Source organism: Acanthaster planci, linkage group LG02, assembly GCF_054643075.1.
Source record: "Acanthaster planci isolate LZ-2023a linkage group LG02, COTS_SCS, whole genome shotgun sequence".
Classification (NCBI taxonomy): domain Eukaryota; kingdom Metazoa; phylum Echinodermata; class Asteroidea; order Valvatida; family Acanthasteridae; genus Acanthaster; species Acanthaster planci.
Window position 1 is genome coordinate 26,364,340 of NC_141778.1, and position 18,396 is coordinate 26,382,735.

Below are 18,396 nucleotides of genomic sequence, written 5' to 3' on the forward strand. Positions count from 1 at the left end.
GGGGGGGCAAAAGCGAATGCGTCTTCGCTCCCATGATGTTGTGGAGAAGAAACATCAAAAGTCTAACTCATGGTCCCGACATCCTTGGTTGTATTTGCTGGTGTTATTTTCTTAGGGATTTGGTGTTCATATTTGATAAATAAATAGACACATTCTTTCCTTCTCACCCATTCTTTGTTTAAAAAACAAAACACTTGTAATCTAGAGGTAAATTTGAAAATGCCTCAAACTGACCTTTTGTTTTAATTGATCGTATTGGGCTCAAATATTTGTGACCCGAGTCGACTAGAGCTAAATACTTGAGTCGATTCGACATTTTTGCCTAACGCACCGGCAAACTTGTCCTGGTCGATGCCGTCTCTTGCTTCACCGTGGCCTCAGCAGACATGACAGAGAGGAAAAGTACACGTAGCAGGTCTACATAAACCAGTATGTGACTGGGAAATGTTAAAGCATGGAGGAAGAACACAAGGCCTTCCTCCGTGGTGAAAGCATGAGGTGAATCCGCCCGTACAAGTGAGCTTGCCGGATATCTAGGCCCTCACACGGGACAAAACCCAACACACTGTTTCCACCATACACTGAAAGGCCCAGAAAAACAACGGAAAGAAACAGTCTTCGGGTGTGGATAACTCTTGGAGGTTCTTTTAGTGAGGCTGCGTAAAATCTCTCAAATGATACGGTTAGCGGACATGGTAAAGTGGCTGACATTAATAATCGGCCGATCAACCGACGTCGGCAGATTTCTGTTGGAAATAACATCATGCGTGGGGTCCCGGCACGTTTCAGACGTTGTTTTCGATATTTTAGAGCTACTGCAGCCTCCTTAATCCTGGTTCCAATTCAGACGATAGTGCTCGATTACAGATCGTGTATATGCATAGTGCGCCCCATCAGTGTGCTTGCGCGAGTTAGTGAAAGTCAAAACTGTTGTTGTGCGATGGTGCTATCCACAACAAAAACGAAAATCCGAAAATCGCAAAGTGGATCGTCGGCGTCTCGCAGGCCAGGTCTATGGGCTCCACACTCAGACCTGTAGATTTAGTTTACGTGCATGCGCATCTGACCCATTAAATATCGATACCGAACAAATGTAGCCTTCATCCGTCCCAGGTTGACCCTCCAAAGTAATCGGTCAACGTCAGTCTAGAGTCACATTGTTCCCTCTTATTTCCACACAGATGGAGTCCCTAAAAGTCATGTACTTTTGTCAACGTGGATGCAGACATAAGCACATTTGCTTCTGAGAGGAGTCTGCGAGAGGCTGAGCGGATAGCTGCCAAGAACAAGTTGAAAGGGATCGACGATGGTATGTAAAACTGAAACCCTGAGCTCCCCGTCGAAAAAGTACAAATTAGGCTTAGATGTGTAGCTCGGTCATTTGGCTTCGTGTTTCCGTTTGGAGGGGGGACATTATGCATGCCGTAATGATCTTCCTGATTATGAAACGTGTCAATCAGCGGCCACTCGAGGGGGACACGTTTTTGCCGACAGCGTTTGATACTTCTCGGTGCTGTTTCAGCTAAACATTATAATTGACGGAGATATACAATGTAGTACAAAGGGTAGACCAATCATATTTGTTAATTCTCTCTTTGTCTTCTTAACGATGTCATTAGTTGGCGTCCTCATAGTTGCTCTTAATCACTTTCGTCTCGTCTTCCACTAATTAAGGCCAAAGTTTATGGAGTTACGTTCGATCAGCACATACCAATGGTCGATTTGGACTAGCATACTAGGGGATATTTTCCGTCCCACTGTAAGACTGACACTGCCCTCATTGTTTCCTTGTTTTACAATGGAGGCAGATAAGTTCCTGCGTACGGTATTACATGTATTGTTTCTATAAACGGTTAATGGTATAGTCATGAGGTTTTGATCATTCCACTTATAGGCGGACGTTTTCTAAAGCAGGAAGGAACTTTTCCCTAAAGATTTTCTCAAAATGACTGGAATTTGTTGATTTAGAACTTTGGATCTTTTGCAAGAACAGATCTATATCATCTTTGGCTAGCTATATATTCTTCTTTTTGTTTGTTTGTTAATAATCACCAACTGTCCTGGTACAGAAGGGAGTTTTGGAGGTTATGGGAAGACCGACATCCTGTACCTCTGCTCACGTGAGGCGGACCACGTGAGGCGGACTCGTATGCAGGTTTTTTTACCCTTCTTTTTTGCGCCTGAGAATCATTTAAGGCATATGTGTTCAAGCCAAACGAAAAGACGCCTTGCATGAATCATCTTAAATATGCTCGTTCGATGCTCCTCTTGGAAAACATCCTCTTATTTTCAAACTTGGAAAAATATCAATCGAGCGAATTTGAAAAAGATGAAGCCAAGTTTTTTCTCTCTTTTTTCGGAAGAGAGTAGGAAAGCGAAAACTGGTCCCACTTTGTGTTACAACTCAGTATATACAGAGACGTATGGACTAAAATGTTAGTTTTGCCCTGAAATTTCTCCTCGTATTGCAGAACATCCGCAGCTAGTGACTCGCTTGTGATTTTTATACAGATTTAATACGCCATGCGTACGTTGGCTTGATGGCTCAACAAGCGCGTTCTTTCACATTAAGGATGCGGTTCACTGATTTATCCATAGATTCCCTGCGCAAAGGCTTTAAGAATATGAGCGTTTCGCAATGGTGCGCCTCCAAGAGTTTGCAACGCGTTGACCGATCACAGTGCACGAAATCTGTCGACCCATTGCGCGTCTGGAAGGGATCGACAGATTTCGCGTGTTGTAATTGGCCAACACGCCGCAAACTCTTGGAGGCGCACTGTTATGAATCGCCCGTATTCCACAAGTAAGTTAGAATTTTCAGTCACTGGTTCTAACGTTAGAATAATAGCTGAAGATGATATGCTTAGGTGTGGCTTCCAGCTGAGGGGATTTGATTTTTCAGAACTGTGATGCGAGACACTGTCTTGGGAAGCCTCGTTATTTGCCTGCGATAACTCCATCTTGTTGTGAAGGAGAAGACGTAACATCCATATTGAAATATCTACGCGGAAACAAAATTCAAAGCACTGTGTTGCCTGTCAGTGGCGTATCCAGGTTTTGGTGTGTGGTGGTGGTGGGGGGGGGGGGCTGTCAAAAACGAATGCCTCTTCGAGCTTATCAATAGGGTGTTGGGGGAGAAAAAAATACCGAGAGCCTTGGTCACGGTCCGACATTGTGGTTTTATTTCATAGTGCATACATTATACCGATTGTACTTCAAAGGGGAGAATAGTGGGGCAAAAATCCGTTCCGGGGGAGGGGCAGGTTTCCCCTGCCCCTACCCCCCACCGTTGCATGTTAAAACGGATCGACCGCATTCCTTATTGAAACTTCCCAAAAGTTTGATACGATTATAAATGTCTAAGATAATGTGAAAGGCTGTGTGCCGCAAGGTGGTAGCTTCCCTAAGAGGCTGAATTCTTTTGCAGTTGGGATAAATTAATTACCAAATAAATAACTGACTCAAAAATGTAAACGTCACGTGGATTTTATTAATTTATTTCTCCCTCTATTGCCAGAAAATCGGTTTCTATTTTACAAGATGGAAATACCGTTTGGGAATACAATGCAGGAACAATGGGGAGAAGTGGACTCGGAGAAACCTCATTGAGCAAACTTTCCTCCACACCGTGAAAAAAAAACACAGAGCACACCCGACAGTCGGGTATTTCGTAAGCTTTAGGACGGAAAATAAAAGCCAAGTCGGACCATGGTTGGACGCATAAATCACGTGGAAGCGTTTTGGGACGAAAGGAAACTCCCCTCTAAAACCTGAGCAACCTGTACTACTCCAATTATGCGGCTGGATTACGATTGAATTAAAAATTACTGAATTTCGTTGACAGCACACGACAACCCAACGACTTGCCATCAAGTCTATTTTTCCTGCAGGGCCTACAGTCCACTGAGCATACACAAAGCGTGTCAGAAAATGAGTGGGCAAAATGGTTGCATTTAGTCCATGCATGTAGCTCAATAATGGTACATAGTTACACCAGCCCCATAAATAGGGCTGTAGTGGCTCTCTGTTGCTCTGTCTCTTATCTGTCGCCACCACAGATAAGAGACGGATTGAATAAGAGAGCGACTACAGCCCTTCACGTGGGGCTACACCACCCCCAACCCGGCGGCACGCGTCATGCAGTGTTCATGCAAAACAGATCGGATGCCAACATATCGAGGAACAGTGTCAAGCTCACTGCAGAGGATCCAAGGCTAAGCTGAAGGTACTTTCGCGTCTCATTACTGATTCTAGGCCTGCGTCAGATGCATATTTGTTCTGTCATCACATTCAATCGACAAACTATGATTGAGTGCAACTCAGAGTTCGTAGTAGGCCTATTCCGAGTCTTCAACTTCCCAGCTAGATCAAGCACAGGACAATTTTGTTTTGCAGAGTAAAGTACGGTATGTGCATTCATGCGTACGTTCTATGCTGCAAATAGCAATGAACCGAATCACCGAACATGTCGAGTTTGCCGACCCGCCGGAAGAGAGCAACAAAAAATGTTACAATGTATAATTTCTTTTCGTTCAGTCACTTCTTGAAAAATCCAACTCAGGAAAAGAGCTTGGGAAAATATTTGCTAGTGTATCAATTTATAGAAACTGAAAAATTAGCTGACCCAAAAGAGAAATATCCTGCCAAAAATGTACCCGTCACTTCCAGAAATCTGAAATACATGTACATGCAGAACAGTGTAATGTGGCATCTTGTAGTCAGAGTCAGATGAACATTTACGGTTTGACGTTTTATGGTAGTCTGTCGGTAACAGCCAAAATAAAAACAGATCACAACATTTTACCGACTTTTTAATTTATAAGGTAATAAACTTTTACGGAAGATTCTACCTTTGCTGAAAAGAACTGCGTCATGTCAACTCAACGGATTTTAGAACCCATCGACTGCACGTAGGTAAAATCTTTGCAACGTTGTACAATCTCGATTTCTCGTAAGCACGGTGACAACAAACGTGAACGAACAAGGATCGAGACCTAGGTAAGACACCGCCGGAAGTGAAAGGTCGTTAATGAAATTCGTTTTTACGCATTTCCAGGTGATTTTTCCTATATATTACTGCCGGATGGGGTGGTTTCAGTTGGGAACCATTCTTCGGAAAAATGATCAAACGTGATAGGATGGCCCGATGTAAAATTCCCATAGGTGGACCGCGCGAGGGTTCCGGAAGCTCGATGCGTGACCTTTTACTTTCACGCTCTTGATCTTTCGTATGCAGTGGCGCGGCGAGCTATGGAGAGTACAATTTGCAGCCGGGCTCTTAACTAAGGGGCCACTCATTTTCTGGAGGAGGGCCACTCCGTGGATGCGATCCCATTTAAAGCACTCATTACTTTAGATGAATTATCACCAGATCTTTTTCCTTCTCTAATTTCTGAGGTAGGGTAGGGCACAGGCCGGGGGGGGGCTTGCCCCTTTAAGTTACGCCACTGCACACAGTTGGCTCACGAAGTTGGGAAACACACCATGTACACAGGTTAACTACGTGGAGAATCAAGTACACGTACCAGTACACTGTAATATTGGTGTCACTTTTCAACACTTTGCTTCGTGTGGGACCATTTTAAAAACATTCCATCTCAGGTTCACTCAGAGTTTGTCGTGTTTCATGTATAGAAATCTGAGAGGACTTTCCCGAGTACGAGTAATCTAGTATCTGGGCTTCCACATGCATACTAGTCAGTCGGTTAAAACAGGCTGTGCACCGCTGAACCGAAGGGATCATGGTGGTGTCAAACTGTCATGACTGAACCCAGCTCGAGGTTCACTTATCAATTCCAGGGCCAAACGTCATCGCAAACTGTAAAAGTGATCCTACTGTTCCATTTCAGTGATTCCTGACGATAAACATCGCATTCTGGTACAAAATCGCTTGATTTTGTATGTTAGGGTTGGATGCAGTGTCAGTGCTTTGCTGAGTTACTTTACTGGTTCCAAGATTCCGTTCGAGTGTTGCATGTTAAATTGTGATACATATTATTGATCAGAAATGTTACTGTCAGTGCGCTTATCAACCCAATTGCGCTACATCACAGGTGAGTGATACAGTATCGTTCGATACCTTATGGCCCCCTTAAGGCCAAGGCTGAGCAAAAAGGCACTACTCTACTGATTTTGTTACATCGACACGTCACCCACCGTTGCAATCCGACAAAGTACTAGCTCAATCGGTCTGACGGGTTAAAGACAAAACGCAAGGAAGAGATAATGCTGGGGGTGGAAGTACATGAAATGTCAAATGAATGTGCCCAAAAGCTGGCATTTGTGTACGTGTGTGTAATTTTGTTTTGCACTTTTCTTCCACAGGAAAGTTTATAGCCCACTTTCGCCCCTTGGCAAGATGTCGGATCCAACAAGAGATGTAAATATGAATGTGAAGACGATTAGGGACTTGTCAAAGAAAGCTGACGGGACCAAGGCCGTGGCGGAATTCTACGACAAGTGGGCTGAGAAATATGACGAGGTATTTGTGTCAAAACACTTGATGTTCTGTTTCTTTCTTGTTGTGAACTGAATCTCTGTGATTATGGATACACAACCCATACAAAGAAATGTCTGTATACATGTACATGTATAGGGATATGGCGTATGTTTATTGTCACTATTAAAATGTTTTCCTGCCAACCTGAACTACACGCAGAATTCTGGAGGCTTGATTTTCTCTGTACCCTCTGGTTGGCGGCGACCAGACCGAACGACCTCTCAAAATAGTATCTTTTGGTTAGAGAACCGGACTGACCGTTAAATATGCCCCCTCCAGGACCTGGAAAAAGGAAACTACGAGGGTCCAGCGTTGTGCGTTGACGCTCTCTTCAAAGTCTTGCCCGACAAGAGCGCCCTCATCGTGGACTGTGCCGCGGGCACTGGGAAAGTGGGTGAAGGGGTGAGTTCGGATTTGAAGCGGGATCACTCAACTCTTTTCAGATGCGCCAAAGGGACACTCTGGTGCACAAACGAAAACACAACCTTGCCTGTCTGCGCGATTCTGAGGGACCAGCTTTTGAGAAACTGTTTTCAGCTCATAGCACAACACACAATAATTCCTACACGTTTGTCAGTCAGTGGTTTTCCTTGGATGTTGGCCAAACTTCCCACGTGGAATAAGCGGCTTACTGATAGAAACTAATTTCTCGAGCGGGCATCGGCTGTCTCAGAAGAACTATAGGCCAGTGCATTCAGACAGAGGTGCTGGGGGCGCTCTACTGGCCGTCGGGGAAAACAAAAATATCATGCAAACTGTCAATGGAAAGAACGGTACATTTTTGCTGATTATTATTTTGATTTAACAACTGGTTGTGTGTTTGAAATTGTCAGGAGTTAATCATATCGTCCAAAGTTTAACCTTCTTGGCGTGCTAGGTTATAGGGCTCTTCTCATGCCCATTTAATTCAGCAGACGAGCTTCTCGGACTTATGCTCAGCTTGCATCCAAATCAAACATCTAGTGTTTGAGAGTGTTTTGCATTACGTATTTCATTTTGTCATCTCGCTGTTACTCAGCTGGCTAAACTTGGCTTCAAAAGAATAGATGCCGTGGATATCTCCCAGAAAAGCCTGGACATTAGCGCCTCGAAAAGAGTCTATGAAAGGCTGATATGCGACAGTCTTGGCAAACATAAGCTGAAAGGAGTCGATGATGGTACGTCAATCCATGTGTCTTTTTTTTTTAAACTTTATAGGTGAGGTCTGTGTTCAGGAAACAATTGCAATTTGCTCCCAAATTAAAATCTTTGTTTTTCCAAGATTTTCTTTGTTCCAATTTTGCCATGCAGGTTATTACAGTGGTTTGATATGTGTTGGTGGCGTAGCGGCTGGTCACATATCACATGACGCCTTTTCGGAATGGACACGGATAGTGAAAAAAGGTAGGCCTGTTTTGTAAACAGTTGAAATCCTTTTTACATTAACACTTCAAAGGCTCTTAAGATAATGAAATGAGCATGTCTGCCTCGTGCACAATGTAATGAGCTCTATTTTTTTTTAAAGCTGATTTACTCAGAAGTTCAAAAATGGATTCATGACTTGTCTTTCAGCATTATGAACCTCGTGTGTTCTTGCTATTGTAGTTGTGATCAGATTGGCATCATTTCTAAATGGGTTTCCACTGAAGGGGGAAGTTTGAGGAACCCCAAAGTACTGAAATAGCTTTGTGAGGTGTATTGCTTGCGATTGATGACACCTGCCGTGGTGCAAAACCACATAAATTGGGACACACCCGAGTTATCGCATGGTGAATCGCGTTTTTCTCAGTCCAACTTTCGTTGTCTGCACTCATTTTATAATGAGGGGAAGTAATTTACTTTGATACAACACTTCACCTCATTGGTGGTGTTTTGAATTAGTTGGTTTTGGGAGACACACGGGACTAAGCATGACCAAAGTTGGAACAGGAAGACTTCGTGTTCGGGCTGACGAAATAAAACGGGGACTTGCACCCTGCAGACGCCCAAACTGGTGTGGCACCGCACTCATCACACGCAAATTCTTCAGCTCGACGCGCGCGTACATTTTGGCAAATCACGACACCCTATTGGTCGAAGAGGGAAGTAACGCGTGCGCACCACCTGTCCACGAGCGTTGTGGCACCGCAGTAAATGGCTTCTAATTCTGTTTTTCGAATTTCACTGTTCAAATAATTTTACTGAAGCAAGCAATGAACGTTTGAAATACGTGTAGTGGGAAGAATAATTGCGCAGATCGAATGGGTGATATTTTCCGCAAGTTTGATTTACATCACACTAACAGCGCCTCCTCCAGAAAAGAGTAGTCAATTTTGAATGTTTAAAACGGTGAACGTTACAGTTCACTGAACTCATAAAAGATGCAAACAGTTTTTAAACATTGAAGAAAAGTTTAAGCATGCACAAAAATGACTTTTAAGAAAATTCCTCGCATTGTTCCTTTAAAGCAGCTCTTATGTGGAACATTTTGGTATTTCTCTGTGTGAAATAACTCAGGCGGATTCATGGTGTTCACTGTCGGCAAGATTATGCTGTCCGGAGATCAACAGAACGAGGCTTTCTTTGGGATCGAGGACGCCATAAGTGACCTGGTACAGAAGGGAATTTGGGAGCTTGTGGAAAAGACCAACATCCCGTATTTTGGCTCACATGAGGCTGACTTGTATACAATTCGTCGTCTTTAAATGGATTCCAGGGACTTTTTGTCAAAGCTAGGGCCTGTCCCCGCGTGGGATCTTAACTGCTGCATGTATTCGGTTTCTCGAATTTTTTTTTCGGCGTGATTATTAAATGACTAACTGCTATTCGAAAATAGGAGTTGCTAGATAACTGCTGAAAATGTCTTACAGCAAAAAGTCCAACGGCGTTTTCCGTGCCGAAACATTTTAGTAGTGGAAGACGTACACATGTACGTTGTAGAGACATTGTTCCCCTTTGAGAACCTCAAGAGAAACAGCCTGATTGTTATTGTTGATTAAGCTTTCCATGAAAATCACTATGCAGAAAATTATTGGCCGCTCTGTTAAAACATAATCCAAAACGTTACAGGTTAGCGATCAAAACAATCGTAAATCAAGGTGCTTGCCCCAGTTTCGACTTGAACTTCAGTCACAAAGTCAGTTTGTTGGATTTTTATTCAAAGCAACAACAGAAGTTTTATTCGTGAATAATATACAGCTTTAAAGTTTCTTTGTTTTCAAGAAGTGACTAAGGATTTCGCTCCTTTCGGCAAACAGTGATTCTTTATCATAATTGAGGACTTGACCTTACCAAACAGAGCTAGGAAAGGAGACGAAGCCGCGTGTTCTTTTATTATCAAAGATTATGGAAAACATGGACCGAAGGTCCTACTTCTGGTCATGAAGAACACTTTGGAGTCACAACATCGTACGTATGGATTATTAAATGAGATCTTTAACATTCTTTCCTGCCTTGTACATTGCATAATTCACGAGTACTTACGGTAAGGAAGTGTATTTACGACATGACTGAAAAATATTTTGGCCTTACTAAACGACTGGTTGTTGCCACGATCGAGCAGTTCGAAGATTTTTTTTTTGTCATTCAGCTGGTTACCTTCAATGACTGGACTATTCTTTTCGAAGCTTAGAATTCTAGAGATGCTAATTCGAATGATGGAGGAAGGAAAAGACTGGATCAATCGAACTGCACGTAACACAATTCTCTGACTTTCACACGGACTGTTTCTCATTTATCACCTTGAATATTATACTTGCTGAAAGGTTATACTCTGACTTAAAGCATTAAAACATTAAAAGCAAACGAAATGGCGGAAAGGTACAAATGTAGGTCAATAACTTATGGTGTTCCTTCCCGCGCGTAGACGTGATTTTGACTGCAGCTTCGCGCGCGTTGACATCGCCGTTATTCATCGATGTCATTAAGTTTAGGCGCGAGCTGCAGTTTGGCAAGTAGTCAGTCGCTTTTTAACAAAGCCTCGCAATTCAGTTGAATTCGAACGACTCTATTTTCTAAAATCTCGTCGTTACTCGTCACATTGTAGCGAATCTCCAGCGTACCTGGCCATTGAAATCTCGTACAATTAGTTTCAATTGATGACCAGCGTAGCGACGATGCCCTAGGGCCTGGTCCCAAATGGTCGACTAGATTGTGACCTCCATTGTTCGGGGCGTGTTGGCCAAATTATCGATAACTATCCGCTCTGACCGCAACAAAAGAGGGCGTGGGTTTGGGGGGAGGGTACTCAGCCCGTAAGCGTGCGTTTATAAAGGAGATCAGTGGCGCGTTTGACGCGGACCACGCTGAGTACGCGTAACGAATTTATGGTCTTTGCGTACACGCAGAACGCGGCGTGCAAGAACCCACTTTAGGGTTGCACTTCACCAAATACGCACCCATAGAAAACCACAGATATAAACGCATAGAACGCCAGGTCCTAGTCAAAACTAAGGGGGTTTTTCGTGGTCTGCGCGGCGCCTGACTAGAATCAAAACTATGGGCAAATTCATCCCTCAGTATAGGGAATTTACGCACAGTTGAAGAATTACGGCCATACAATTCTATGAAGCCATTTTTCGATTGTTAAAAACCCTCTCTTAACTTAATTTGACCCATACGGATTCAAAACAATGCGATTGCAACATTTGAAAAGAATAGAAAGCAGTACCAAAGAGCAAAAAGGTGAACGTATTTGGAAGCTCATTAATACATGTAAACAAATACAGGCAATGTAAGTGCGTTGCGCGTAATGCGCACTGGACGCGCTGCCATCCCTCGCTTCGCTCATTGTTTGCCCATACGTTTCAAAATCACGGTTTTACGCGCAAGACCGGCGGTCTATGCGTTTATATGTCTGTGTAGAAAACAGTGCAAAACCGGACCGAAATAGCGCCGCCTGTTGACTCTCGTGAAGAGGTTGGCCTCCGTTTTTTCACTTGAAATTCAAGATTATGGCCAGAAGATCACTTTTCGTTTCAATTTCATGGGGGTTAGCCACGAATTCTTTTTTATTCGCCTTTGAACGCAGATACCCCCAAAATAGCAATAAAACTAAGCACTCATTCCTGAATGTAGCTGCCCGCCTCTGTGCAAAATAAGTCCGTAATTTCGGGGTTTTGTGAAAGAAATGCCCTGAACTGGAGACTAACAGTCCTAAATTTGAGATTTATAGAAATATTTTCTATGATGCCTCCTGATTATGGCCTGTCTTATTGTAAAAACCCCGCGGGATCGTAAAATATTAATGAGCTCGCGCGCAGAAATACAACCATTTGGTGGAATGCACCCTTAGATAACTTACAACCATCTGTCTTTCTTTGCTGCTTGCGGGTGCACTTCAACTCGGGGCGGATAGTCGTCGCTCGAACTTGCTGTGTCTTGCACTCTTGTGGCTGGCAGTGTTATGTAAGCCAATGTTATGTTAAAGTAAAGCTGCAATGAATTTTTCTGAGACACAATTTTTCTGCAACTTTGTACTCTTCAAGCATGGAAACTCTTTTACGTTCCTGATTGGTTAAATGCACTCAAAGTGCACTTTTTTAAACACCTAAAATTATCCATATTTTGGCTGGACAACTGAGGGCGTTGTTGCTGTTGCGTCCTCCAGGGGTGAGAGATTTTTTTAGGATATACGTTTTTTGTTCAACGGCGAATCCAGACTTTACTGACTGAAAACATTTGTAAGAAAGGGACTAATTGCTTGCTTGTTGATAAACAACAATGAACCCGCAAAAAAGGGGGAAATTTAGTCCTGACCAGAAAGATCCACAAAAATGCATGATTCTTGTGTGTACAAATCAATGTAACATTTAGGCGTTCTTCCTGGGATGACATGACAGCTTTGTTTATGCATATGGAAATATCAATTAGTATATAACAACCAAAAAAGATAATAAAACACCCTTTGAAAAAGTGAAACAAAAGCTGCAAATATGGTTAACTGAGACACAAAGGTGCATTTTGAAGGTCTGTGTTAAAGCAAATATAAATTATTGCAGCCATCGTTTAATGTAATTTCTCCGACCGTAACACCGAAAGTTGAATAGCTCTGAACTGAAGTCTGGGGTTTCACGTATTACGACCGTGCCCAGTGGTGCAGCCACGGGGTGGGGGGGGGCACGCACACGTACTCTCCCAACACACACGCACATAAATGACCGTGCTGATTGATTTCAATTGAAACATTATTGAACTTTGAAGACAGAACACCCGTATAATCATCAACAAGACGATTTGTCTACAAGTTTGTTCTTCCTACAGAGCCACGGTCCACTGAGCATGCACCATGCGTAGCAAAGTATAGACCCAACCATGGCCAGATGGCTGAGCAAATGCAGCGTACACTGCGTGTGCATGGACTGTACTTAAATACATGTACATGTACAGTACATGTACAGTGTACATGTTCATGTATCGTACAGTGTGTGGTGCAACGCAGGCGGCGGTAATGTTGCATGCTCAGTGCACAAACCCCTTCTGGCCCCGCCCCAACACGTATACGTCAGTAATTATGCACCCGGCGCGGGTCATCGGCGCAGGACGGGGTAGCATTGTCAATGCGCCTGCAAGATCCACACTCGACGACTCCGTGTTCAACGCCTGATGCAGTTGCTCTGGTGTGGAACCGACGCTCTGCTAGTGCGTTAACATGAGAAAGGGAAAACCTAATGGCCTTGACTTCCCAAGGGTTCCACCATGTTGGAACTTGTGCCGGGGAGTTTATTAGGTATTGTAAATGCGAGGTAAATCATTGGCTTGAAAATACTAGTGCAAAACTGCTGCGGAGATCGTGAACCCGGGAGAGTAGGTTACCCAGCTACAAAACATTCAGTCTTGTCTGGAGGGAAGCAGACTAAGCAAACAGATTCTTTCAAAACGGACCGAATATCAACAAGCATCGAGTTGCAGTTTGAAGTCGAGGCTTAAAGGCTGAGCTGAAGGTAGTTTTACTTTTTATGCTATTATTGGAGGTCACAATATTGATTGTAGGCCTGGCGCCTGCGCCTACGTGCAGAGGATGTCTGTACTGTCGTCAGTTAAATCGACAAAATGATTGAGTGCATGCAAGGCCGAGATTTTATTTTCAAGTTGAGTCCAGCTTACTGGCGTATGAATGATCTTGTTTTTAAGGACGCGAGCACAGAATTGCCAAGCATTAAAGTATATGTGCGTGCATATTAGTGCAGTTCTACTGTGATAAATAGCAATGACCCTGATTACCCGAGCACGCCGAACCGTGCGGGAGATGACGGTAAATATGAATTTACTGCTAAATATTAGTAAGCCTGTTCCCCTATTAGGACTCTTCTACTGAATGGAAGTGGCGAACGGGCACATATCGGGGCCTGTCATTTTCTTGAAAAGGGCGCTCAGCGGGTTCGCTCACAGATAAACACTGGCCAATTATATCACGAGGCGGATTATCACCGTTTAAGACCGGCTCAGGAGAATGGACGCGACGCGTTCCCTTATTAACAGGCACACAAACCTAAGGCTGTTTTAATCAAACAGCACATAAGTCGTATTGAATATTTTTTGTGGAACGTGGAAGAAGTAGACATGAACGCCATTCAGCAAAACCAAGGCCTGATGAAACGATACATGTAATAAGAGTAGATAACGAGACTGTATGCAAGAAACTTGATCTCTGCTTTATGTAGTTGCAACCCGCCCCGGCTCGCCATCTAGTTATAAAAAAAAGTCAGTGGAAATGAATCATGTGTTTATATCATCCACATTATACATAGCCTTTGCTTTGGGAATGTATATTCTGAAGGTCAATTCTCCATGTCCACCCCGGCCCCAAACCATCCCTCAGAAAATTCGAGAAGGAAAAAGTCTGATGATAGTCCACCTTGTTCGGAGATTTAACTTTGACCGGACCTACTGAGTGCAAATCCCCTCCCGAAAGTGACGGCCCCAAAGGCTTCCAATTTAGACGTGACCAGTCGGGATCCTCTGTTTGTCGTCTGCGTTGTGTCATTGATCTCCACGATGGTTTATGCTTTGGATATGGCACAGGGCGCACCCTTGTAAATAAATTCCCATAGACACCAATGGCATATCCTTTAATTTCAAAATCATTTTGAAAATACAACTCTCACAAGTGTCCAAGCTGGACAGAAAAATGATGGTCGACGTGTCCTCTTTCAATTTTCCCTTCAGTTTTTAGTGAGTTGACAGATGAATTTTTGAGAAATTCGTACCCAAAGCAGACCACCCTAAAATGAAGAAAATTTCACTGTCCACTGGCCATTTTGACAATGCATACCTTTACAAAACGGCTAAACGGGATATGGTCCAAAAATCGATGTTTTGGTGCGCTCAGTTTCGTTTTGCATTTTTGTCTCCACAGGAAAAACATACTCCCCCGATCCTTGGAAAGATGTCGGATCCAACGAAAGATCTAGAAGAGAATATTAAGATGATTCGGCAAATGTCCAAAAAACCTGATGGGATAAAGGCCGTGGCGGAATTCTACGACAAGTGGGCTGAGGATTACGACGAGGTTCTGTGTCTGTTTTTTTCTTATAATTCTTATAATCGAACTAGTATACATGTATCTGATTATAAATACACAGCCCAGACAGTATTACTATTAATCATACACAATAGAGACTGATGTCTGTAGCAGTTCTGTGTACCCTTCAAAATGTTTTCCTGCCGACATCAACTATTAAAAAAATTGTAGAGAATTCAATTTCTCCATACCACTTTTTTTAAGTAAAAAAGAAAAAGAAAGTTAACCACTCCCCCCCGCCGGGTACGCCTGATGAAAAAAAATCAATTTCACGCAGTTTTGACTTTCATTAAATTTCGTTCAAATTATTTTTTGTCGGCCAGTACTAAAATTTGGCATTGCCTGCCATCCTTGACCCAGTATTTAAGTTGGATTCCCAAACGAATTTTGACATTTCAGGAATTTTCAACAGAATGCAATTTGTAATTTCCAGGCAGTTATATGTTCCCATGGTTAAATCTGGCTGGTTGCTGCCGTATCAGTACGTTGTACCATGGATAGCTGCCGTCTACTAAAATAAAGTATGATGCAATGTCTATTATGTTCTTCCCATTTCTTATGCCCCGCCGACGAAGTCAAATGGATATGCTGTTTCCATCTTGTCCTTCCATTGGTGTGTGGTTTGTGCATTGGTTTGGTAATCCCACAAGCCTATTGCATCTGAGCGTAGAAAGGTAAAGGGTAAAGGTCACAATGGCTTAAACAATTAAGACAAACCTTGTTTGAGATGCAGATTTTAAAGGATTTAAAGTGTACTCATTCCAATTACAGGAAGAAAGAGTCCTGTATTGCTATTTTTCGTCACTACCTCCCCGTGTCGGGAGTGGGTAATTTGCGCGCCTGCTGCCTTCCTTGGATGTGGTAGCCGTTTCTCAAGCTCCCTCTCCGGAGTCGAACCCTGATTCTCCGTTACCCGTTGCGACCATGGTAGGCGCATAACGTACCATCGAAAGTTGACAGGGCAGACATTCGAAGGATCCGTCGCCGGTACGAGGACCGTGCAATCGACCAGGTTATCCAGAGTTCACCAACGGAGCCGGGACGGGCCCGGGTTGGTCTTGTTCCCAATTAGAACACGCCTCCTGCAAGGTCGGCGCTTGCTGGCATTTATTACCTCTAGCTAGAATTACTACAGTTATCCATGTAGGGGGATGCGCTCCAAGGAACCATAACAGATTTAAATTGAGCATGGCCTGGCGGAGCATTTTGTGGATGTCTATCTTCACCTCACTCTGGTTTTTACATGCGTCGTTATTTCCTTGACAATTGACGTAAATCGATGCTGTGCAAAAGTAAAGACAAGTTCGGCCAGAAAACAGCTGAGGATTTTTTTTCACGCGGTCAAATGTCGCGGATGTTACCGACAGCAGGCCGACCCAATATCAACGAAATGAATTTCGGTATTACCTTGAAAGCTTGAGCTCCAAAAAATCGTCATTTATAGCTCCTTTTCTTACTTCTTCCTTCGGTTGCTTGGTACAATTCGGCCCATCATATTATCACTGTCACTTAGATGATAAATTGACCAACAAAATGCCTTCAGGGCGGTCAAGATCATGCAAAACCCGACGAGCTTCTTCAGCGGATCGACACGATCCTGTGTCACCACAACAGACCAGCCATGACCCTACGCAGAGCCTGGATCCCCACCGTGACCATCCGCCGGCCATGGACAATGATTTCCAGCGATTCGTCAGGGACGCGCTAAGTAACAGAGATACGTCAGGGCCAAGCTGATCTGCACAGACGGATGGACCGGTATGAAGAAAGCTTCAACAAAGCAATAGAATTCCAATCTAACCGGATAAACGACCTGGAGAAGGAAGTCAAGGAGCTGGACAAAATGGCACTCCAAGTTGGCAGATTGGAAAAACTTCTAGCTGATCACTGCCGCAGGAACAACATTCGCATAATTGGTATGCCACAAGATCGCAACGACAGTTTTGTGGATGGGGACCACACTATTTCAAGCCCTCTCGACATTGCCAATTCTTTCAACTCTTTTTTTACTAACTTAGGTTCTTCCCTTGCTAACAAAATCCCACCCACAAACGTTCGCTTCTCCGATTATCTCCACAACTCGAATCCCTCCTCTTTCTTTTTCACTCCAACAGATTCCTTAGAAATCATTCGTATTGGAAGACAACTCAAATCCAGTGCTAGTTTCGGGTTCGACGGCATCTGCTCTACTGTTATCAAATCGGCCATCTGTTTTATAGCTGAACCTCTCACTTACATCTGTAATCTATCCTTATCTTCAGGTGCGGTTCCTTCTAATCCCAAAATAGCTAAAGTTATTCCTATTTACAAAAATGGAGATGCCCGTACCATCGGAAACTACCGGCCTGTTTCTTTACTCCTGTTTCTGTTTCTCCAAAATCCTCGAGAAACTAGTCTACAATCGCCTCTTTGATTTTGCTGCTAACTTTCACCTTCTTTATGATAATCAATACGGCTTTCGCAGTAAACACTCCACTGACATGGCCCTCATTCAATTCATTGACACTGTTACAGATGCTCTCTGTAAGAAACTCTATGCCATAGGTGTGTTCATTGATCTCTCGAAAGCATTCGACACCATTAACCACTCTATTCTCCTTGCCAAATTAGAACACTATGGTATCAGAGGAGTCGCACTTCAGTGGTTCAAAAACTACCTTCATAATAGACAACAATATGCATCTGTATTGAAGTGTGACTCCGACCGGCTTTCAATTCTGCATGGTGTTCCCCAAGGTTCGATCCTTGGTCCACTCCTTTTCCTGTTCTACATCAATGATCTTCATCGTTCCTCTTCTCTTCTCTCCTTTACTCTATTTGCTGACGACACGACTATTCTGCATACTCATCCCAACTACGATGATCTCGTCAACTCTCTTAACTCTGAACTCTTTCAAGTCTCGCTATGGTTTCGATCAAACAAACTCTCTTTAAACCACACAAAGACTAGCTTCATCTTCTTCAGCAAATCTCCTTCCTCCGTCCATTTCAATTTGTCTCCTGTCATGATTGACAATATTCCCATCCAAAGGGTGTCATCTGCCAAATTTCTAGGGGTTGTTGTTGATTATAATCTTTCTTGGTCTGAGCATATCTCCTCTATTACAAAAATTATTTCTCGTAATACTGGTGTCCTTTCTAAGCTTCGTCACTTTCTTAACTCTTTCTCTTTGGTCTTATTATATAACACACTTATTCTTCCGTATCTCTCCTACTGCAATATCGTCTGGGCGAATTCAAGTAGTCGCAAATTGCATTCTTTATTTGTCTCTCAAAAACGTGCCATTAGAATATGCACTCTCTCACACCCTCGTGCTCACAGTGCACCCTTGTTTGCACAACATCGCACCCTTACTGTCTTCGACATACATAAACTTCAAACTGGTATCTTTATGTACAAATTCTATCGTAACCTCCT

The 18,396-nt window shown here is 43.3% G+C and overlaps 1 protein-coding gene across 10 annotated transcripts in view; it reads left to right on the forward strand.

Moving 5' to 3' along the window:
• The window catches only part of LOC110975864 (methyltransferase-like protein 27), a 41,155-nt gene that overhangs the window by 8,634 nt on the left and 14,125 nt on the right, over positions 1-18,396 (forward strand). The window contains exons 1-7 of one of the 10 annotated variants that reach the window (XM_087133121.1): positions 3,986-4,225; positions 4,824-4,910; positions 6,325-6,481; positions 6,779-6,901; positions 7,518-7,656; positions 7,790-7,882; positions 8,975-9,901. In XM_087133121.1, coding sequence (XP_086989247.1) covers positions 4,873-4,910; positions 6,325-6,481; positions 6,779-6,901; positions 7,518-7,656; positions 7,790-7,882; positions 8,975-9,162 — 738 coding nt within the window. In that variant the 5' untranslated portion in view covers positions 3,986-4,225; positions 4,824-4,872 and the 3' untranslated portion in view covers positions 9,163-9,901. Of the gene's footprint in view, positions 1-1,181; positions 1,310-3,976; positions 4,226-4,823; positions 4,999-6,055; positions 6,212-6,324; positions 6,482-6,778; positions 6,902-7,517; positions 7,657-7,783; positions 7,883-8,974; positions 9,902-12,970; positions 13,399-14,813; positions 14,967-18,396 lie in introns of those variants that run through there. The other 9 variants (XM_087133124.1, XM_087133129.1, XM_087133123.1 and 6 more) reach the window with 9 other exon arrangements.